General features: G+C 43.4%; 1 protein-coding gene across 2 annotated transcripts; it reads left to right on the forward strand.

The window, feature by feature from the left end:
* Positions 1-223: 223 nt before the first annotated feature.
* Positions 224-10209, forward strand: LOC308574842 (uridine phosphorylase 1-like). Of its 2 annotated transcripts, none has more exons than XM_081173168.1 (8): positions 224-719; positions 2780-2845; positions 2993-3145; positions 3515-3673; positions 4489-4603; positions 5181-5390; positions 8681-8827; positions 10014-10209. In XM_081173168.1, the coding sequence occupies exons 3-8, from the start codon at positions 3068-3070 to the stop codon at positions 10151-10153; spliced, it is 849 nt and encodes a 282-aa protein (XP_081029294.1). In that variant the 5' UTR covers positions 224-719; positions 2780-2845; positions 2993-3067; the 3' UTR covers positions 10154-10209. The 2 variants fall into 2 exon arrangements, with proteins under 2 accessions (XP_081029294.1, XP_081029293.1); XM_081173167.1 differs by having other exon boundaries at positions 225-719; positions 3028-3145.
* Positions 10210-24112: the final 13903 nt, after the last annotated feature.

Raw genomic sequence — 24112 nt, forward strand, 5'->3', positions numbered from 1 at the left:
GGAGCCCTGCATTTCAGTTCACACTCAGTTTCTCCAATCTGAAATTCAGTTTTCCACATTTCTGTGGCCATCTGCAATTATACACACACACACACACACACACACACACACACACACACACACACATATATATATATATATATATATATATATATATATATATATATATATATATATATATATCTCCATCCACAGGAAAATCACTAGCATGTTAGTGTGAGTTTCTCCTAAGGAACACATTTTTGTATGCAGTTTTGACTAAAACACACATTTTTGCAGGCAAATAACTCACTTTTGTCATTTTTACTGATATATTAATGTTGATGGACACTTTCCCTTAGTATCTTCATTTTTGTAAGCATTATTTGGTTGGAGAAGTACACTGCAAAATTCAGAGAAATGCAAATTCGAAAGGATGGCTGTGTTTTATATTGGTTAGATTTGCCTTTAAATGTGAACTGAATCCCATTTCACACTCATCCCAGTGGAGAGACTTTCTTTGGTCTCTTTGGAACCCACTGCCAATCTACTCTGGTGGACTCCTCCAAACTCAGGTATTCTGAGAGGGAACAATTTCTGTGATATTATGATGTAATGAGCCGGATGGCCAATCAGATCTTCTGTTGCAGAAAGATAAATGACACCAGTGCAGCCATTGTTTCAGAGGATGCAGGTTGGAGAAGTACTTTCAGAGAGCAAAGGGGCTCTTAGACAAAAAGGTAAATACTATTTTTTATGGCACAAAAATAGTTCACATGTGTCTGTTGTGATTTTCTTGGCCCATTGATGCTTCTCATCCAGGTTAATTGTCAAGGTTTTTTCTCAAAGAATCTTAGGAGTTCTGGTCAGGTGAAATTGCTGATCATACTTTCAGTGATCCATAGACAGAGAACTACAGTTCCTAAGTGTAATTGAAACAGAGGTTATCCTGGGGCAGGGGAGATTCTCCTCCTTCAAACCCTCCCATAAGATTGAAAACCTAACTAGAGCCTGCATAGATCTATGGTTTAATATGGTTTAATACTACTGTAAAAATCCTGTAGATCATCAGAAATGCGCAGGCCAACAGGTAAATTAAGGAATAGTTTTACAGTTTAAAACAATTAAAACAATTGTTTGTTTTAAAGAAAGTTGGAGTTATTTGACAATGGGACAGAGTGTCTTAGGAAGTTTAGACTTCTTCTTGGCTGGTCTTTAAAGCAGAACCTGCATCACTATCTTCCAGAGATTCTGTAACTGACTTCTGCATTACATACAGATCCTATACTGAACAGGAGGTCAGAGTAGATAACTTCCAACCAAAGGATGAACTTCCTAACCCACCACAATTTCTACACAACGTGATGTGTGCCTTTAACGCTTGACCATATGCAGATTGTAGGGTTAGTTCAGTTGAATGCCCCATCTTTCCTGTACAGAAACTTATCACCAAAGCATTTTATTTATAACCTTGTCACTTATTTACTTGCTTTGTTATTGTTGTAGGTTTGGGGGCTTGATTGGTTTAGCTGCTATTATTGTATTATTTATTTCATAAAATTTACACACCGCTTGATTGTTTAAAACAAAAACCTCAAAGCAGTTTAGAGAAAATAATTGAATAAAAATGTGCAATCCTACTTTAAAACATAAGAACATTAAAATACTAAAACAGATTAAAAGTACCTTTGGTATTTATCATTGTGTCCCTCCCAAGCCTGTTGTCTTATACTTGTTTAATTTTTTGGTCACACTTGTTTCTTTGCTAAGTTAACAGTCCTTGCCCAGTCCGTTAAGCATCCTTTTTGCACATCTAAAGAATTGGTCAAGTATACATGTGTTGCCATAGAAACAGCTAGCTAGTGATACCTCCAGAAGTGGGAATAGGCCCCTCACCTCACCTGGCTACCAGTTTTCCTAGAAGTAGGGGACAGCTTTTTTCTTAGTCTGGTCTGGAACTGGGAAGCTTGACTTGCTCTCTTCTGTTGGAACCAAAGCTATAACTTTGAGGGCCTTCCTAGAAACCTTAATGGGGTAGCAAAATCTGCCATGGTGCTAATGACAAGAGCATCTCCATCTTATGCTCTTGTTGTATATATGCTTAAATGAATAAATTCATATAGCCTAAGGACATCACAACCAAACCATGGGAAAGTGCAGGCATCCTTGGAGTCTCTGACCACTCAGAACCTGGGGTGTGCATAACAGGATAATGTTGTTTAGTCGTGTCCGAGACTTCGTGACCCCCTGGACCAGAGCACGCCAGGCACTTCTGTCTTCCACTGCCTCCCACAGTTTGGTCAAACTCATGCTAGTAGCTTCGAAAACACTATCCAACCATCTCGCCCTCTGTCGTCCCCTTCTCCTTGTGCCCTCCATCTTTCCCAACATCAGGGTCTTCTCTTCTCATGAGGTGGCCAAAGTATTAGAGCCTCAGTCCTTCCAGGGAGCACTCAGGTCTGATTTCCTTAAGAATGGATAGGTTTGATCTTCTTGCAGTCCATGGGACTCTCAAGAGTCTCCTCCAGCACCATAATTCAAAAGCATCAATTCTTTGGCGATCAGCCTTCTTTATGGTCCAGCTCTCACTTCCATACATCACTACTGGGAAAACCATAGCTTTTACTATACGGACCTTTGTTGGTAAGGTGATGTCTCTACTTTTTAAGATGCTGTCTAGGTTTGTCATTGCTTTCCTCCCAAAAGCAGGTGTCTTTTAATAACAGGATAATAGTTTTTTAACAGGATAGTAGTAGGTCTCTAAAGATGCTGGTTTATCTCCAATATTTTTCTTCTTCAGCCTCTAGCCACACAGAATGGCTTCTACAGGCACAGCTAAGAAGGCAGAGGGAGAACAGCCATCAAAGTAAGTGTAAAAAGTGTTATGACCCAGTTGGATTAACTGAAACGATCAGTAGGCTTTAGAATACCAGGGTTCGATCAAAGCTATAATTAAGAGGTCATGGCGCTCATCTTGCTGTTTCCTTAGACGTTACTTGTTTTTGTGCCATAGCTATAATCTCATGCCCATCTACTCTGCATTGATAGAGAAACCACCATTCGTGTCCCCAACCCCCACCTTCAGAAGATGAAAGAGGACGTCCTGTATCATTTAGCTCTTGGCACTGGGACCCACAATTTACCTGCCTTGTTTGGAGACGTGAAGGTAAGAAAATAAACGTTGTGTCAGAACACTGAATCACTAAACTCTGATGGCTGAAAATTGGATTTGGAAGAGGTACTTAAGGAACACCTGATGGCCTAAGGGTGGAATTACATTGTTTGCCTGGAGAGCTACATTGCAAATTCTGGATTAGTGTGAATTTTAATAGTGAGCTGTGTCTCACTTCTATTGTTTCAGAAGGTGTGAATTTGGTAGGTTCACCTTTCAGTGTGAACTGAATTGATTTCTCCCATCTAATATATAACACCAGTAACATTTTACAGAATAGCCAGATCTATCTACATTTAGCAGACTGAGTAATATTATAAAAAAATCTTCCTTTTTCTTTCTTTGAAACGTCATTGGGTCTAGTTTGTATGCACTGGTGGAAGCCCTTTGCGGATGAAAGCTTTCATCACATCTATCACTAAGGAGCTGGCGATCGGGAGCCCGGCCTGCGACTTGCCCAACATCTGTGCCGCGACGGATCGGTACGCCATGTACAAAGCTGGCCCTGTGCTCGCACTTAGCGTAAGTACACAAGCCGTTATCTTACTTATTTACTGCATTGAGTTTATTTCTCACCTTTCCTCTGAGGATCTCAGGGTGGTGTATACACAGTTGGCTTCTCCTCCCAGTCACATCCTCACAGCAACCCCATGAGGTAGGCTAGGCTGAGAGATGCTGACTGGCTCCAAGGTTCTGCTTTCATTTCCATTCTACCATTGACGTTGCTGTACTTCATGAATGGCAGATCTGCTTCGAAAAACTTTTTCGAAGGGAAGGATGGAAATAAATAAATATTAAAGAGTTCAGCCAGGTCTGTTTATTACATTTACCGTATTTTTCCGTGTATAAGACTAGGTTTTTCCCCTTTAAAATGTCAAAAAAATGGGGGAATCGTATACACGTATACATCTCCCCCCCCCCATTTTCTTTAATTGGAGTCCCCCAAAATAGAGGGCGTCTTATACATGGGGGCATCTTATAGACGGAGAAATACAGTCTCCAAGGAGCTCAAGGTGGTGTCCGTAGGTCTCCTCTTCCTCATTTCATCCTCACAACCACCATGTGAGGGAGGTCAGGTTGAGAGTGAGGGACTGACCCAAGATCACTGTGAGCTTTGTAGCTGGGTGGGGATTCGAACTCTGGCCTCTCCCAGGTTTTAATTCCACACTCTGACCGCTACATCATGCTAGCTTTCTTGGGAGCACAGATACTTTAAAAGCAATTATATCTCTGTTCCTGATGTGGGGGGGGGGGCAAGCTATTTGGTATATTTATCTTCAGTGGGAAACTCTTCTGATGATGATAGAAGGGGACGTTTGTTTGTTGTTCCTTTTCAGCATGGGATAGGGATGTCTTCCATTGCAACTATGTTGCATGAGCTCATCAAACTTCTGCATCATGCTAAATGCTCCAACATCATCATTATTCGCATTGGCACATCTGGCGGAATAGGTATTTCCTCTTAGTCTTTCCCCCTCCCCTTCTAAATAAGTGTTTTTGTGGTTGATGGCTGTGGTGCTTAGATCAAACCAGGCTCCCTAAAATCACTGTGGGAAATGGATCTATACTGTGAAATTGATAATACAGACTGGTGAAAACTTTGGGGGGGGTCCCGTTTAAGTCGGTGCCAGCTAAAATGAAAAGAAGTAGTTTCACAGGTGGCAATATGCACCTGTGGACTTGGAAGGCTTTAAAAAAGAGAATTAGAGAAATACATGGATGAAAAGGCATTTCCAGAAATTGAAGGCTCAGTTTTGTTTTCAGATCAGATGCTTCTCAATATACTTAAGAAATATAAATATAAATACAATATAAATACAAATAATGTCTATGTTATACTAGTAATAAAAGATCAACAACATGAACATGTTTACAAAATCCCAAAGTGCAATGAATCCTATCAGACACCAGTGTCAGATCACTGGTAAAAAGGTTGTTTCATCCATGAATCTAAATTCCGTGCTTTTTTGCATCAAGTGGATATCCATCAAATGGAAAACATCATATATATATATATATATACACACAGGTTTGGAGCCAGGATCTGTGGTGATCACCAAACAGGCTGTCAATGCCTCTTTCAAGCCTCAATTAGAACAGATGGTCCTAGGAAAGTCTGTACTTCGCAACACAGACCTCGATGAGAAGTTGGCTGAGGAACTGCTGGAATGTGGCAAGGAACTGCATCAGTTCAACACGGTCATTGGGAACACAATGTGCACCTTAGATTTCTATGAAGGTAAGACTGCAGCAATGCAGCCCCATTGGTCTGAATACTGTGTCTCAGGCAGGAATGGGGGAGAAACGTGATTCAGTTTGAAGTTGCTCAGTCCTATGACCTTGTTCTGCCTCATTCACACATTGCTAACATTGCTTAAAAGGTAAAATAAAATGTACAGACATGGGCGTAGCCAGGATTTTTGTTAGGGGGGGCAGGCCTTTTGTTGGGGGAGCAGAACCTCAATTAGCTATGTATTTTTATTGATCTTTATTGATTGGGGGGGCAGCTGCTCCTCCCCGCCCCCACTACGCTCATGCACACAGAGGTCCCATTAGTAAAGAAGAAAAGGTTCTTTTTTATAAAATATTTATTAAAGTTTCACAAATTATACAGACAATCACAACAATACAAACAAACACAAACAAAAAAAAAGAACAAGTATAATTTCAAACCCTTATTTTCTTATAACTTACTTCTCCGACCTCCTCATACCTCCCCTTTCTGCATTCCAATTTCAAATTTTAATTCAGCAAATCCTCACCCTTAAATGAAGAAGAAAAGGTTCTTAGTTACTTCCTATTCCAAGGATGACTTTGGATTCTACATTACATGAGTGGAGCATCCTTGTGCAACAGAGACAGACCCTCCAACATTCCTCAGGTGAAAATAGGGACATTCTATTTTACATCCGTGTGCTTCCCCCCTCTGAGGCTGGAGCAGGAACACAGACACAGTGACCGAACGAAGCAAGCTGGAGCCAAGCGACTGTAATGTTGCCTGCTGTGTCCTGTTGGGGAAGAGGCAAAGGACCACCTTTATATCCACTCAGCTGGCCACCAGTTGCTTTTATGACATCACAGAGCATCCTCAGCCAATGGCAACAGCTGGGGCGGCATCATCATGACCTCTTCAGACCTCACAATTGTGGGTGCAGCTCAGCAGAGATTGATCTGTTCCCAGGGCTTTTTTTCAGAGGGAACTCACTGGAACTCAGTTCCTGCACCTCTCAGGGGGGCGCCATTGCCATTGCCATTCTAAGAGAACGAGGGAGGTGTTCATGGTGAGTTCCAGCACCTCTTTTTCTAGAAAAATAGCACTGTATGTTCCTTGGTTATTGTTAAAACTATTTATAGGTGAGAGGAAGAGATGGGAGGAGGAGGAGATAGAGGAGAAGCAGCGGCTCCAGCTAAGCCCGGTCTGAGGCGAGGCTCCGTGGCTCTTCCACTCTTTCAGTCCCTGCCTGCCTTTCTCTCTCGCTTGCTTTCGCCACCTTTTCTTGCTCTCAAGATGTGGGCGCTGGTGGCCAAAGTCAGCAACAAGGAGCTCAACTCCAACCACAATGGGGCTGATGAGATCTCAGACAAAGAGCAGCAGGAAGCAATTGCACATGCTTGTTTACAAAGCTATGGTACTACCAACCTTACTGTATTCTTGTGGAAAATGGACCACTTATAAACGCCATCTCCAACTCCTCAAATGATTCCATCAATGGTGTTTCCTAAAAATTTTACACATCACCTGGGAAGACAGGCGAACTAATGCCAGTGTACTGGAAGAAGCAAAGATCACCAGTGTCAACATCAACTTCGTTGGACTGGTCATGTTGTGCAGATGCCTGATTATTGTCTTCCAAAGCAACTATAGTGGTACCTCAGTTTACAAACTTAATCCATTCCGAAAGTCCATTCTTAAACCAAAACTGGTCTTAAACCAGGGCACGCTTTCCCTTATGAGGCCTCCTGCCACCGGTGCCCTTCCACCATTTGGATTCCATTCTTAGACCAAAGTAAAGTTCACAAACCGGGGCACTACTTCCAGTTTTGCGGATTTCGTAAACCGAATTGTTCGTAAACAGGACTGTTCTTAAACTGAGGTACCACTGTATTCTATTCCGAACTTAAAAATGGAAAGCGTAATGCTGGTGGTCAACAAAAGAGGTTCAAAGACTCTCTCAAAGCAAATCTAAACAAAAGTAGTATAAACACCAATAACTGGGAAACACTGGCCTGTAAGCACTCCAATTGGAGAACAGCCTTTACCAAAGGTGTCATGGACGTTGAAGACACTCGAACTCAGGATGAAAGGGAGAAGTGCGCTAAGAAGAAGGCACACTTGGCAAGCACTCACCATGATCAACTGCCACCCGAAAACCTATGTCCCAACTGTGGAATGACATGTGGATCCAGAACTGGCCTCCACAGTCACAGACTCACTTTTAAGACCATGTTTATGGAAAACAATCTTACTCAGCTACAAGTGATCACCAAAGAAGAAGAAGTAGAAAGATTGATGATGTACAGAATAAAATAGACAGACTGAATGAACAAGCCAGTGAGGAAATTTTGAAAGTAGAACAGAAGTACAACAAACTCTGCCAACTATTCTTGCCAAACTCTTTCAAACTCTGAGCACAGGTGTTGGTGCTGACAAGGCCACACTCCTGTCAGCGATTCTGCTGCAGCATCCTGCACTAACTGCAGCTTCCTTATCAAGCATGAGGAAAGCCCCACACAGAGCACATTGCAGTATCCAGTCTTGAAGTAACCAGCACACGAACTACTGTGGCCAGGCTTTCCCATTCCAGGAATGGCCGAATCCAGGAATAGCTGCAGCTGGTAAAAGGCACTTCTGTTTGATGTGGGATTGTCTTTTCTTTTAGAATTGATCTGTAAGCTGCTCTGGGAGCCTTTGGTGTAAAACACCAGTGGGGCAAAAAAATTTTTAAATAAAGAAATTGGCATTCCTAAAAGCTTAGGTGGGAATAAGTGAGAAGAGAGAGCACAAGGAAGTGGTGGATCTTAGGGGTTTAGTGGGAAACCACAACAGGTATATTCCCCTGACCAAGGCTAGATATCCCACAGGGTCCCTTCCAACAGAATGATTCTGTGATTCTAAGTCTGGGAATTGGAAGTGAAGACGAATGCCTTAACCAGGGTGGTCAGAAATCCACTGAAATCTACTGAATACTATAGAACTCTGGGGATTGTAGTTTGTTAAGGCTGCTAAGAATTGATAGGAAGCCACTATCCCCTTCCCAGAGCTACAATTCCCAGAATTCAGTCCTTTAAGATGCAAAAGGCTAATCAATTAAGGTCATAACCTTGACAAAGGAACTGGCTTGACTGGTTAAGCAAGCTTCCTAGTTTCCTATACATAGGATTAAAGATTAGGAAATGAACCACAGGTGTCATCTATACTGACCCCCCCCAAACCCACAACACTATCAAAATATGAGGTTGAGGTATTGCTAAATGTGATTTTTCTCTGTGTGCAAGGTGTGTCAATAATATATGATGTGATATTTTTAGGTCAAGCTCGCCTTGATGGTGCTATCTGTTCCTACACGGAAGAAGACAAAATGAAATATTTGAAGGCAGCTCACGAGGCTGGAGTAAGAAATATCGAGATGGAATCTGCCATTGTTGCAGCAATGTGCAATCTTAGTGGTATCAAAGGTAACTCGTGCAGCCAGTCTTGATGCATCTGCTGTAGAAATGGTCAAACTTTGACCTATGAATTTCAGCCTCTCAGGTAGCTGCTAGCTAATTCTCAGTTCCTATTAAGGTGATACTTTGATCTGGCAAACCAAAATTTCTCAAAATAGTGTGCATGCTTTTGAGTTCTCCATAGTTCTTCATCAGGGTTGCTGGTGGACAAAATTTGTTGATGGTGATACCAAGAGTGTATCAGATATATCTGGCAAGTTTTAAAGGAGAATGTGGGAGGATACATTCAAATGAGACTCTTTACATGCAGGTATCAGATTGCATCAAATCATCCTGGGAAGAGGACGGTGGCCTACTTTACACATAGTGCTAAACTGTGGTTTGTTTTAAGCCAGGGACGGTTAGCCACTTTTGTCCAGCAGGCCAGAACAAAAAGTAGTCACCCTTTCTTGGGCCACTTTTGATAGGTGGGCAGCTTTGATGTCATATGATGTCAGGTGGTTCTGAGCCCTCCAGAAAGCAGTGGACCTTGCATTAGGTGCCAAATCTAAAGTGTTGAATGTAAGCCGTCTTGGAAGGGAACAGCCCCCTTCCTAAATTTGCATTGAAGTCTTTTCTATCATGCCACCTCTTACTCGCTTTTTCTCTAAACTAAAAAGTCTCAAACACTACAGCCTTTCCTTATAGGGGATTTGCTCCACCCGTTGATCATTTCGGTTGCCCTTTTCTGAACCTTTTCCAATTGTTCAATATCCTTTTTGAAGTTAAGTGACCAGAATTGGTATTATTATATTACTACTACTAATTATAATAATAATCTTGGCTAGCATGAAAACAGAATTTGGCCTTTTGCATATCTTCAAGACTTGAATGCTTTTAAATGTGTAGTGGGTAGGAGTGGGCTTATTGATTTAATTTTGTTCTTGCTTTTATTACGTATCTTGTGTTTTTTTATCTTGTATTTTTATGATGTGAACCATTGTGAGATATATGGATGAAGGGCACTATACAAATTTTAATAATAATAATAATAATAATAATAATAATAATAATAATAGGGAAAAGGGGTGGGGAGTGTTAAATGGCTATCACAGCAGCATTAGGCAGGCAAGAGAAGTTGGCTTCTGGCTTCTTCTCTTGTGTTCCTTGAAGCCACATTTTAGGTCCTCTCCTGTTTTCTTTCACTGACCTCTAGGTGCTGTGGTCTGTGTCACACTCCTGAATCGACTTCAAGGGGACCAGATCACCAGCTCTCATGAAGTCCTGGTTGAATACGAAGAGAGACCCCAGAAGTTGGTGGGGCAGTTTCTTAAGAAGCGTCTTGGGGGGAAGTGACGTTTCTTCTTCTTTAAACTTCTCATTTTCATTAAAATCCCGTGTTCCTTCACAAACTCATTTATGCCATTTCTTCCACACCCAATTGCACTACAGTTCATGCTTCATATTATTCACATTCCTCATTCACATTATCCTTATAACTGGAAACGAGAGCAAAGCATGATGAACAAACAATAAACCTTGGGTCTGGTTTGGAAGATTCAGCTGGTGCAGAATGCGGTGGCTAGACTGCTGTTAGAGGCATCTAGCAGACATGTGACACCATTGTTAAATAGCCTTACTGGCTGCCCATCTACCATGGAAGTCCTTGTATTAATTTACCATGTCCTGAACTACTTAGCTCCATGGTACCTCAGGGACCAGCCAAGCCCTTATTTCCCAGCTTGACGACTGAGGTCATCTGTTGTTGGTTGTTTCCTGAACTGGTGATGCTCATCTGAGGTCAACATGAAACTGAGCCTTCAGTGTTATAGGTCCAGTTTTGCAGAATGCTCTTCCAATAGAGATGTAACAGGCATCTTCTGTTTTAACTCTTAAACACCTGCTGCAAACTTTTCTATTCCGCCAGGCCTATGCAGGCAATTAAGAGTGCATCTTTCTGTGTTTTTATCTGTAAGTTGCCTTGAGTCCCAGCAGGGGAAAAGACATATAATAATATTTATAATAAAAGTAGCTCCCTCTGATGAAGGTTTCTCCCCCGCCTTTTTACGATTTTTTAAGGTTTGTACGAATTGGTCTCTACCACCCTTCATTCAAAGTTCCAGGGTGCTTCACAACAAACTGGAGCATGGGTTTAGTCAGGTGCCCTAAAATGCCAAGTCCTGATGCCAGTCCTGAAGGTGGCCTATAACCTTTATTGCAAGTGCCTCTTTGCTGCACATTAGCTCAGAAGAAGGTCCGGCTGTGTTCCACACCTCAAAATTACACCTTTGAAATTTTGGAGGGTCTGTTTCAGTTGGCATTTGGTAGGGGCACCTTGCAGTGCCAATGGCTTTATTGCAGAGGCAGGAATTTTGCTTCCTCTCAAATTCAGGATTTTTGTACTTGCAACATTTTTTTAAAGCTTTTTAAAAAGTCTCTTAAAGGAAAAGATTACCGTTTCTTGTGGAGAAGTTAGCTCGCTCATCTTCAGATAAATTGCTTATAGCAAGCTGCCTTAGACAGTGTCAGAACATCAATCCATCCATTGTCTACACTGATTGGTAGCAGCTCACCAGCATTTCAGATTGGTGACATTCGCAGCCCTATCAGGAGATGTTGCTCAGGATTAGTTGTTGTGTTGTTATTATTTATAATCTGCATGCAAAGCAGATTAACTAATCACTGACAGAGTAAGGGGGTTATGGCCCGCTCCGGGTGTCATCCCTGGGGGGGGGTGACATCGCCACCGCCCCTGATGCTTGCTGCAGGTGGCAGCGCCCCCGTGCTCACCATGCTGCCCCTGTGGGTGGCTTGCCCACCCATGGTGCACAGCATGTGAGCTGTTCTGGGTGCCAAAATAGCATTCTGCGTGTGATCCTTTCTTCATGGGCACCCCAGACTTGGGATTTTTCTACTGCATTTAAAAGGAACACTACACAACACAAATGCGCCTGGCTAAGAGTGGTAGTCGTTGAGCGATTGGCAAAGCCCTTATAGGTATCTTCTGCCTATGTGACTCCTCTCGTTGCAGTTGTGCCACAGCTGCATTTCCAGTGCCAGAAACTTGGAGAAAGCAAAAGAGTAGGGACTGAATCCCTCAGAAACCCACCCACACCCCTATGCCCCCAATTCTGCAGTCTCTGATGAGGAGAAGCCCTCATCTCATCTCTTCTAGGCTCAGGCGACTGAGAAATTTTATGAACATCAAGAGGAGCAACAAAGTGGCCCTGCTCCAGCACCAGGAGACCCTGTGGCACCAGATGAGCAAGTACCACGCCGCCGCCATTTTTTGGAAGGGAAGGGCAGGAATATGCTAGGGTGGCAGCTCAGGGTACAGGGATTTGTTGGGGAGGGAAAGCTAGTAAAAAAATCAAAAGAGCCAGGCTGCTGTTTCCAACCCAAGGCTTATCTGGTCCAGCACCTGGAAACCAACCCCAGTGGCCAGCCAGTTTTGTGGGGTCTGATGAAAATGCTATTGACTGAGAAAGGAGAAAAGGCATTTCTGGATGAAGCAGGTGGAAGAGGCAGCTGATAGGATAGGGCTGGGTGACAGTTGTCAGTTAGAGGGCCACATTCTCTTGTGAGCCACATTCTGGGAGCTGCAGGCCAAGATTGGCCCCTAAGGCCTGGGCTGTGCCACCCCTGTAGTAGGACTTTGGTAAATGTAGAAGCAGGGAAATCAAAGAGAAGTGTCTTGGAATAATCTTGGAAGCTGCTAAGGGATGAACTAACTTGTCCCCATGTCCTTCTCTTGTTGCAGTTGTGCCACAGCTCTTCAAGGCTTTTCTGGAGCTTGAGATTAGCACTGGGGAAAACAAAAGAGTAGGGACTGGATCCCTCAGACCCGCTGCCCACTGACTGTAGTCTTTGCCCCCAATTCTGCAGTCTCTGAAGCGGAAAATCCCTCACCTCAAAATAAACTGACAGCCTGACTTTTGCCATTTTAGCCATTGGACCTTGAAAAGCTGTTCTTGATGCAGCTAATCGGGACTTGTATGGAGGCCACATAGAGGGGCTTCCCAAAGCATTGAGCTCCCCAAACATCTGGCTGCTGAAGGAATTTTAGTGAGTGCGTAAGTTACCTGTTATGTATTAGGTTTAACACATTTTATGTTACAAGGTGCGTTCTAACCAATCATATAAGCGTTGATAGACGTATGTTCTAATGGCAAGTAAGTACATGCACTTTCAACTGTCAACTGTCAACTTTCAATGGTCAGTTCATGCTCGGTTTATTATTATGTTGTCCAGTCAGTTTGGTTCTTGTGAGTAAGTGAGCTGTTGTCACTGACAAATGTTGAATAAACTTAGTTGAGGAACTTATACTATATCTTGGGCTTCTGACTTTTTCCGAACATTTAACATTGGCAACTAGGATGGGATCGATGAGCTCCCACCGGCTGCCAGAGGCCCAAGACCGCACCGCAGCACTACCACCTGCCGCCTCGCAGTAAGCACAACCTCAGCACCACACTGGACTCAGCAAATAGTCCTGGAAATGAGACCGTGCCTGCCGCGTCTTCAGAACCACCCACAATCGCACAAGCGACTGCTCCAGGTCCGAGGATGGCTACTAGTCATAGTCGACCGCCACTGGACTTCGATATGAGCCATCCTGCAGAATGGCCGCAGTGGCTCCACCAAATAAGGAGCTACGTCCAACTACAAGGCTTCACTAGGGAGGCAGACAAGGTGGATGTGCTACTAATGGTGCTGGGAAGTTCCGCCATCACTCTACTGGAAGGTCTGATGGCACCCAGGGACATAGAGGCATGCACTTTCAATAGGCTGACACATTCTATGACAAGACTTGTGGTCTCTTCCAACTCTATGATTCTATGATTCTATGATTCTAAGACACCTCGCACCTCAGCCAACTAAGAACGTGCCTTGTAACATAAAATGTGTTAAACCCAATACATAACATTACTCTTACAGTGGGAGGGCAGGGGATGGGATTTGGGGGACGTGTTGTGGGTCTGCCTGAGAGGAGGACCGTGCAGGCATAGGGCATGGAGTTTTCCTTTCCTGCAGAAAGCAAAGCATGGCGTTTCGGGTTGGAGCCGTCCTCCAGATGCCCACAGAGGGACCTGAGTTTTATCCCTTGCACGCTTTCAGGACATTCGCACCATCATCCATTCAACTTTTCAGGCAATCACGGAAGAAGAGAACGAGGAAGACAAGGAGGTATGTCATTAGTCTTGACTTCTCTTTACAAGGCTCTTTCTTCTTCACACACTTCAAGACCCATGACTCAAAATCTCTTCTCTTTTCCCTATTTGCACCCCCGCACCCCCTTCCTCCGCCAGAGATTAGACAATCTGCTTTGCATGCAGATTATAAATAACAACAACAACAACTAATCCTGGGCAACATCACCCCAAATTAACCATCAAATCACATAGCATGTCCATGGCTACAGCCTGCACCAAAAAAATCACGCCCCCACTGTTGCCTGGGGCTGCAATGGTGCAAAAACGTGGTTACAAAGGAGGATGAAATACAAACTCCCCAGACTGGATAAACAAGAACCATTAGACATTTAGATAAATAGATAAACAAGAACCATTAGACATTTATCCAGCAGTACATTGATGGTGCTCTGTCCATTGACTTTAGATATAAGCCTACACATTCAGTGCTGTGGAACCAACTGCCATCATTAATAGTCATCAACAGTTGTAAGGTTGTAGCAACCTCTGCTTCAGAGAATCTGAGGAAGTGTGGATATACACGAAAGCTCATACCTAGAAAGCTTATACTTAGTTGGTCCTTAAGGTGCTACTGGAATTATTAAAAAAAATTTTTTTTGAAAGATTCTTTTAAAGACTGTCTTGAGACGAAAAGACTTGATTCTCTTAAGGGAGTTCTTTTTTGGATCATCTTTTAATAATAATTTTTTTAAAAAATCTTCCATCTTGTTATTTATTATGACATTCAGTGCTTGTCATCTAAAGTCTTGGCTACAGGCCCCACTCCATCCATCAAGTCTCTAATTCTACATAAGCCATTTCCCCTTCACCTCTGATATTGTTGCATATTTATCTCCAATCCTAGAAGCAGGATGATCAAGAAAAAGGTAGTAAAGGGGTGCAACAGACACCCTCACTGAAGGCCGATGTTGAGTAACGTGACTGATTTTATAGGTGTGTTAATAGATAATAGACAAATTGTGTCTCTATAGCCACAGCAGGCGCTGTAACCTTCCAACAGTTTGACTTCACCTCCAAAGACGCACTTCTCCTTTGTCTCCCAAAATAGACAGATGCTACCCACTAATAGATTAAATTCTCCATTATTAACCCAGGAGAGGCCTAGAAAATGCTTTGTGGAAGTGCTTATGTTTAATCTGCAGCAAGGTATTAAGTTTCCATGAAGGCTGCCCAGTGTCTACTCACTCCATATCCAGAGGTTTGAAGTCTGAGGAAACACTTCTAGACCAAAATTAAATGTTTAACTACACTTTTGGGGGATTTAAAGCCGTGGTTCCCAAATTGGGTGGTACTGCTCCCTGGGAGTCAGTGGGATTCCCCATCTAAGAGCCAAGGTGGTGGCAGGGGGGTGCTGGAGGTGTGAATGGCTATGAGACTTTTAAAAGCATCACTGAATCAAGTTCATCCATGTTGTCGAATTAAGCTACATAGTTTTAACTGGATTTTAAATAAATGTCCCATTAATTGTTCCTGTTTTGAATTTTTAAAAATTGCTTTATTGTATATAAAAAGGGGGGGGGGGAGTCAACAAAGGAAAAAATTCAAAGGATGATACGAATTCCAAAAAAAATTAAAATTAACTTCTTACAATACAACTTCTGTTATGACTTCCAGTCACCCCATCAAGATTCCTAGGTTTCTTTTGAGTAGCACTTTTCTTTCTCACTCCAATCTTCTCCCACATTTTTGTTTTAATAAGGTTTTCTATGTTCATATGGGAGTCATTCTATTTTTTAAATTTTTATTAGATATTTCAACACAATAATTTTAACAAAAATACATCATCCATTGCATTATCAATTTTTATCCATCCATTATCCGTCCTTAATCTTGTATTTTATTCAGATGTTTTATCCTATGCTTGTTTCTTTGTCCTTATCTGCTCCAACATTTATCAGTTTAAAAAAATCCTAACTGCTATTTTTTTTATTTATTGGGGGGGTTGTTTTTTGTTTATCCTGGTCTGTGACCGTAATAAAGTTCATTCATTCATTAATTCATTCATTCATTCATACATCATCCACATTGTTCCCCCCTCCATTTTTTCCCCTCCCCCCCCAACAGAAAAGCCAACCCCCCCCCCGACTTCCCTCAGCTCCTTTCTCTGGTTTCTCAACACATCTTCCTGTCCGCCTGTCTTCCTGTAAAATTGTAAAGATCCTCAAATTATCTATCAATCTTTTACAATAAAAGTTTGTGAATGTTTATTCAAAACCTGCCAAAGAGTCCAATTCATTTTGTTGCTTCTTTAAGTATTTCGTAAAAGGTTCCCATTCATCTTTAAAATCACAGTTATCCTTGTCATGTAGTTTGTGTCAGTTTTGCCAATTCCGCATAGTCCATCAGTTTTTCTTGCCACAGTTCTTTCGTCGGGATTTCCTCATTCTTCCATCCTTGTGCTATTAAGACTCTTGCCGCCGTTGTCACGTACATAAACATATTTTTTAATTTCTTTGGCAGGTCTTTTCCCACAATCCCTATATGGGAGTCATTCTAGGCCAGCCAGAGAATTCATATTTTTACAACACTCTTTAAGATATTTTAAATATCCCACTCTAGTGCAGTGTTTTTCAACCTTTTTTGGGCAAAGGCACACTTGTTTCATGAAAAAAATCATGAGGCACACCACCACTGTGTGCGGAGAGGGAGATGTCAGAGCCCCTCTGCTCTCTATGGGGAATCGGATGAGAGCGGACCGCCTGTCCACTCTCATCCGATCCCATCCGATCTGATCCCCACCCAGGGTGGATGGAAAATAGGGTGGACACAGTCCGGCGCCCGCCTAGTGGGCGAAAATTTGACTTTTTAAAAAAATCTTTCGAATTTTTCAATTTTTCCCACGGCACACCAGGCAACATCTCGCGGCACACTAGTGTGCCGCGGAACAGTGGTTGAAAAACACTGCTCTAGTGAACAATTGATCTGTATTATCTCTCATTCTTCCTGTCACCCTTGCTAATTCTGTGTATTCTAATAATTTTGTCTGCCCCTGTTTTGAATTTTATTGTGTCATAGTCTTCCTTAGTGGGTTGTGGAAACCTCTATTCTGAAACATGCTTTTTGTAGGGTAGTGGGCACTGGAGATGAGTTTTTGGGATCAAAGGGACAGTGGCACGAAAAAGTTTGGGAACCACTAGAGTAAAACGTGAGGGAGACAACCTTTACAGAGGATTTTAAACAGCACTATATTCCAAAGCTCTGCTCAGGTAGATTTTCCCCACCCAGAACAGCCATCAGTGTTCCTAAACAGGAACCTCCACTCAGTCCCTTCTAGAATTTTACTTTCCCTCAGGGAATCAAAACTGAGTTGCCCTGCCAGATAGTCCAAGCCCCAACTGCCCACACTGACAGTTAATCCTTGTCAACTCCTGATCTGGCAGTTAAACTGCCAGTTTCAAATTTAAACTGCCCTCTCTCTCTCCCCAGATTGGCAACTCTCACTGGCTGTCAGGTCACCAGGAGGCAGGCCCAGGGCTTGTCCGTCACAACATCCTGTTGGGAAGAGCTCTCCTTCCTTTTTCTCTTTTTTTCTCTAAAGCTTTTTGTTTATAGTAAAAACTCAGAGAGAAACATGAACCACTAGGGGAGATACATGAAGGAGAGGATACACACTCTCTGGGGAGATGGGGCTGCACTTTCCCAGGGTTTGGTTTCCTTGTAATGAAGGTCAATGGAGACTGTGGTGCCTTTAGGGTATGCGGTTTTATTTCCGCATATGTACAGCCTGAGGATAGGCTGGAGGGGCTCAAGGCATTAACAGATCTTGTTTCCCCAATAGGGTTCCAGGGATGCTCCAAGTCACAGCTTTGAGACACGCCAACAACACCTCAATCCCTTCCATATGTACCACTGTGATAGGAATTTTGAGGTCTTAGATATATGGTAATGTTCATAAGTTACCAACCAAGCACATACATAGATCAGCACAGGAAGACCGAACTGGAACCATTTTGATTCCTAAACTAACCAAATGTTTTCCCTGCAAGGGTGGGAGGGTCAGGGAGCCTTCCCATTGTCTCAGGAATTCAGTGGCGTAGCGTGGGTTGTCAGCACCCGGGGCAAGGCAAGTAATTTGCGCCCCTGCCAGGTTATGGCAGAGAGCTGCGAGTGTGAGCGCGCCCCCACCAGATGTTGTGCCCGGTGCAGCCGGCCCTCCCTGCACCCCCCACGCTACGCCACTGCAGGAATTGAGTAATCAGCATTTTAATGGATGACAGACTATCAGGAAAGGCAAGCAGATAATGGGTGACAGACTATCAGGAAAGACAATCAGATAACCTGGCAAACAGGAAAAACAACATTCAAGGTTCTGTTTTAGACCGCCTTTTTTGTGATGTAGGTGTGATGTAACTGAGGGGTGGTCCTGGGTTACACCCCTTTTGTGATGTATGTATGATGTTTCTGGGAGTGGTCTTGATCTACAGGGTGGCAATTTCAAAAGTCATTATAAGGCCTTGCGCACCATTTTTCTGGGTTCCTTCTCTCTCCTGCGTGTGAGGGGAGCACCCTGTTGCAACAGATCAATAAAGATCAAGCTTACTAGCTGCTTTGCTTCTCGATATTCTCTGGTTGGCCTCTGTTATCTTCTCCTGCCAACAGGGAACCTATGTAAGGACTCTATATGGGCTCTTGGATACCCCATAAGGGGAAAGGGCAATTTTTGTTTACAACACCACGTTAGGAAGAGTTTGGGCATCACATGACAGGACAGAGTCTCAAACAAAGATGGTGACCAGGGCTTCTGGTTAAGATGGCGACAGGCCAAGCAGCCAGCTCCAGAGCCCCACAGATTTTAACTTATTTTTAACTTGTTTTAAACCAAGTATTTTATTTACTATCAACTGTTCTTTTAACATGGAAGCTGGAGAGCAGAAGAATTAGGAGCTGTGAGATAAGCAATAATTAACAAACTTGGAGCTTATCTGTTCTGTCAGCATCCCGTTTATCAAGTGGAAGCATGGAAGGTGGCTGAATTCGACACTGTAACTATTGAGATTTTAACACGCTGGCTTGGTCATGTCCACAGAATGGAAGATGGCAGGATCTCCAAGGGCGTGCTCTATGGGGAACTGGCTTCAGGCACTGAGCCCAGTGGCAGACCAGCTCCTTGTTACAAAGATGTGGGAATCCCTTGCAGATGACCCCAGTACCTGGAGACAGGCAGTAAAGTTGTGTATCCATAGCAGTGACCACTGGTGAGAAGAGACGCTGTGGTGCATCTGCAGCAGCACAACCGGACGCCTTCGTCTGCCCCAGCTGCAACAAAACATGTCTCTCCCATATTGGTCCCTACAGCTACACCCTGCGCTGTAGTTCCAGGTGCCAGCAACAATAGCAACCTAGCTCACTCTTCTAGTTTCAGATGAGAGCGCTTAACAGCCTAGCTAAGACCATTATCTTACAAAGAAGCTTGCCTCATCAGGTCAGCAGCCTCTTTTACTAACTCTCCTGGATACAGGTTCACAGGCCTGGAAGGGACCCCCCGATATCATCCAGACTGACCCCCCTCAAATCTATAACAATATAAAATGTTACAGAAATGATGGGGGGGGGTGCCACATCTTTAAAGTAGTTACAATGTTACAAATATTATGCCTGAATGTATCCTTTCAACTTGACAGCTCAGGGAAGATACCTAGCTTTATAAATTCATATAAAATCAGTAGTTTGACTGATTCTCTTCATTCCAACGCCATTTTGGCCTTAGAGAAAAGGACTCCTTCACCTTTCTCTCCTACCATAATCCCTCAAGCCCCCACCCAGGGACGTGCCCAGGGGTGACAATTGCTGAGCAATTAGTTTCCAAAAGCCCATCACCGTACTTGCCCCCAGGGTATGGATGTGGAAGAGGGAGCTCTAGTGTCCTTTGATGATGGGTACCAACATGAGTTTGACCAAACTGCAGGAGGCAGTGGAAGACAGGAGTGCCTGGCATGCTCTGGTCCATGGAGTCATGAAGAGTCAGACACGTTTAAACAACTAAACAACAACAACAACAACTTGAGAGGTGCCTGGACATGTTTTGCCTATGCTAATCTTGTTAAACCATGTCTACCCCTCCCCTCTGCCAACCTAGCAGTTCAAAAGCACGTCAAAGTGCAAGTAGATAAATAGGTACCACTCCGGCGGGAAGGTAAACGGCGTTTCCGTGTGTTGCTCTCATTCGCCAGAAGCGGCTTGGTCATGCTGGCCACATGACCTGGAAGTTGTCTGCAGGCAAACTCCGGCTCCCTCGGCCTATAGAGCGAGATGAGCACTGCAACCCCAGAGTCGGTCACGACTAGACCTAATGGTCAGGGGTCCCTTTACCTTTACCTTTTACCCCTCCCCTTTTATGACATGTCAGTGTTGTAAGGATGATGTATCAGTGATGCTGTACAAACTGTATTCTGGGACATGGTGGTGGTATTCTGGGACATGGAGAAATCTGAGGGCTCCCTTAGACCAAAAATAAGGACACCAGCCAGGAATCGCAGAGCAAAACAGCAGCCAGTAGGCTTGGTCTTTATTGAAGACTGTCACGACAGGACTCCCACCTGCCACCAGGTGAAACAAGATGGAAGCCCTGTACAAAAGAGAACCCAAACTTTTATTAGCTGCTAATCCCCATGTTAAAAGCGACGCAGGTGGCGCTGTGGGTTAAATCACAGAGCCTAGGACTTGCCAATCAGAAGGTCGGCGATTCAAATCCCCGCGATGGGGTGAGCTCCCATTGCTCGGTCCCTGCTCCTGCCAACCTAGCAGTTTGAAAGCACATCAAAGTGCAAGTAGATAAATAAGTACCGCTCCGGCAGGAAGGTAAACGGCGTTTCCATGTGCTGCTCTGGTTCGCCAGAAGCGGCTTAATCATGCTGGCCACATGACCCGGAAGCTGTGCGCCTGCTCCCTCAGCCAATAAAGCGAGATGAGTTCCACAACCCCAGAGTCAGACAGTGGTCAGGGGTCCCTTTACCTTTACCTAATCCCCATGTTACACCCCCCCCCAACTACATCACTAATACATCATGGTTACATCGTGAAAGGGGAGGTCTGGTGGCAGTAATCTGAGCATCCTGGACCCTGCCCCATGCCTCCCCTTGCCCTCCACCAAACACCCATCAAGTGAAACAAAAGAGATATTTACATTTCCCTGTTTCCCAGTCAAGTTAATCACACCCTTTTGTCTTCATCTGGGTTTGTTATTTCTGGAATGGCTACCTGTCTCGCACTCAGGTATCAGGATTACAGGGATTATCACTTAGGCAGAGGAGCTGCTGAGTAGCTGAGCTCACATGTCTATATGAATTTCTGACGTTTTCCCAGTGAGCCAGTACATAGATACATTTATCAGTGAATTGTTACATTTGGTATTGTACAGCAGAGGCCCTTTGAACAGATAGGAAGAAACTGTGATGAAGTGTTTTGTGGGGACAAATCACAAAAGTCACAAAAGTGATTGTGCTGATTTCGGTAGTGGGGTGCATGTGCATGATATTGTTGTAAGAGGGTGAGGGTCAGAGAGGGGAATAAAGGAAAATGACCATACCAATATCAAAAGTATAGAATTCTGCCTTAAAAACCCTACAAGAAATAAACTGTGCCTTGGAGAATGCTTCATTTGAGAATGTATCATTTTTGCAGTTTCATGTATCATTTTGCTCATTTTGCTGTGTCTTTTTCATTCACTTTAAGAATGTGTGTCTTTTCCATTGACTTAAAAAAATGTATCTGAATGTATCATTACTGAAATGTAATGTTCCATGAATGTATATTTACTGAAATGTATTTTTCCTCAATATGCTGTACTATGCTATACTTTTCTGAATGTATCCAAATCTATTTTTGAAGAATGTTCCCTGAATGTAACAATCACTTGTTTCAAATGTATTTGACTCAAATGTACAGTATTTGAAAGCTGCTAAAAACACTCCCCACACCACACTGCCAGCTACTGGGTCTGCAAATAATACCATGAATACACACAAATACCAGCTCAAAAATATAGTTTTATTTTCCAATAAGTATGCAAACATGAGACTATCACACCCGAATTGATAGCAATGCAGAACAGGATCTCACATTTACACTGAAGCCATTTCCCGAACATCCAGCCTCACGGTCCGCATACTGATTATCAGCAGCTAGGAGGTTTTTCCTGTAGATAAAGGAAAAAAGCCATTAACCAGATCCAAGATAAATGAGAAGAAGCTCAACACATATTATTCCAGGCCTCCAGCAAAACTGACACCTCCCAAGATCTTACAACATCCTACTTAAAGGTAAAGGGACCCCTGACCATTAGGTCCAGTCGTGACCGACTCTGGGGTTGTGGTGCTCATCTCGCTTTATTGGCCGAGGGAGCCGGCATACAGCTTCTGGGACATGTGGCCAGCATGACTAAGCCACTTCTGGCAAACCAGAGCAGCACACGGAAACGCTGTTTACCTTCCTGCCGGAGCGGTACCTATTTATCTACTTGCACTCTGATGTGCTTTCAAACTGCGAGGTTGGCAGGAGCTGGGACTGAGCAACGGGAGCTCACCTCGTCACGGGGATTCGAACCACCGACCTTCTGATCGCCAAGTCCTAGGCTCTGTGGTTTAACCCACAGTGCCACCTGCATCCCAACATCCTACTTACCTTATCCCCTCTTCACCTTTGCTGTTATTGATCTGTACAGAAACCAAAAGGTACAAGAGTCAAGGCAGTTCTTTTGTTCGGTTGTTCTCACTCCGTTCTTGTTACGTGAGGGAGGACCCTGTTGCAACAGTTTTTATTTTCCCTGTTCTTTCAATAAAGATCAGACTTTGCTTTTCACCAATCCTGGTGTGGTCTCTGTCATTTCCCGACTGGTACGGAGCCTCTACAACGGCGCACCTTCCGAGGTCCCAGTCCTCCTTACAAGGCAAGGACCCCCTTGGGGAAGCAATTATTTATTTATTTCATTTTCTGCTGGAGGGGCACCCCCCCCAACCTATACATAAATTCCTGCAACAGTGGGAAGTTTTAAAAGTCAATATCGCCCCATGCTTGGGGTTCTTACTGCTGTTTGAACCTGTTGCTCAACAAATAAAGGATCTAAGTCTACTGATTGCTGTTTTGCTCCAAATTACTTGGCTGAAACTTCCTTCTTTTACTGACCGCATGGACCCACGGGGGACTTGGACCCCGACAAACTGGGCTGTTGAGTAGTCTCTCACCCCAGAATTTTTCCTTATCAAAAACAACAAGTGAATGGGTGGTAGGTTAAAAAAAAAACAGGTAGAAGAGTATAAATCCCAAGAACCAAAAAGACATGAAGAGCCCAGGCCCAGAGGGAGAGTCCAAGAGGTCCAGCATTATTAAGATTTTACAAGTATTTCCAAAAAATACCATAAATCAACCGGCAGAATAGCTCTCAGGTGTTGCTTATTTATTTGTATAATAAATGTCCACCAGGTGGCGGCAAAGTCCATCAGTGAGGCATCACCTCTAAGTAACTTAAGAGGATGTGTGAGTTTTCGGACGCTGCTTTTTTACTTTTTGGTACCATTTATTTAATGTGAGGACTGTGACGTTTTTCCATCCCTGAGTAGTGACCAGTCTAGCAGCAGCCAGGAGAAAACCAATAGGGGTTTACAAAGGGAAGGGGATCAATGTAACTCCCTGTGAAAATGGAGAGGAGGCAGACTTTAGGGTCTAAATCCAAAGGATGACCCAAGATAATCCTAATTTCTGTCAAAACCTGCCAGCAGAAAGCATTAATGTGGGTGAAAGAGCACCATAGGGTGGCAGTAGGTGCCAACAGCCCTTCAGGCCTTTTGTTTTTGTGCCAGGTGCGTAGCATTTATTGAATGGATTTATATCCCACCTTTCTCTCAAGTTGTGATTTGAGGTGGCTTCTAAAATTTAAAAATAACATTATAAAATGCAAAGTAATTAAAAACAAAACTGGTTAAAAACTGTAGTTAAAATACACCAGAAAATGTTTAGAACCAGCAATTAAAAATCCATTTTGCCCTGTGGCCAGCATCGCCTGCACTTAGTTTCCAAAGGCCTGTCTGAACAGGAAGATCTTAGCCTGCCGGCGAAAAGAAAAGAGAGAGGGAGCCAGTCTGACCTCTGTCAGGCAGGAATTCCACAA

This window comes from Podarcis bocagei (genome assembly GCF_964188305.1).
Source record: "Podarcis bocagei genome assembly, chromosome: 15".
In the NCBI taxonomy this organism is placed as follows: Eukaryota; Metazoa; Chordata; class Lepidosauria; order Squamata; family Lacertidae; genus Podarcis; species Podarcis bocagei.

Coding starts and splice junctions, on each gene's coding strand:
- LOC308574842 (XM_081173167.1), top strand. CDS start 2,796: ATGGCTTCTACAGGCACAGCTAAGAAGGCAGAGGGAGAACAGCCATCA. Junction 4,604..5,180: donor TGGCACATCTGGCGGAATAG/GTATTTCCTCTT, acceptor ATATACACACAG/GTTTGGAGCCAGGATCTGTG. Junction 8,828..10,013: donor CAATCTTAGTGGTATCAAAG/GTAACTCGTGCA, acceptor ACTGACCTCTAG/GTGCTGTGGTCTGTGTCACA.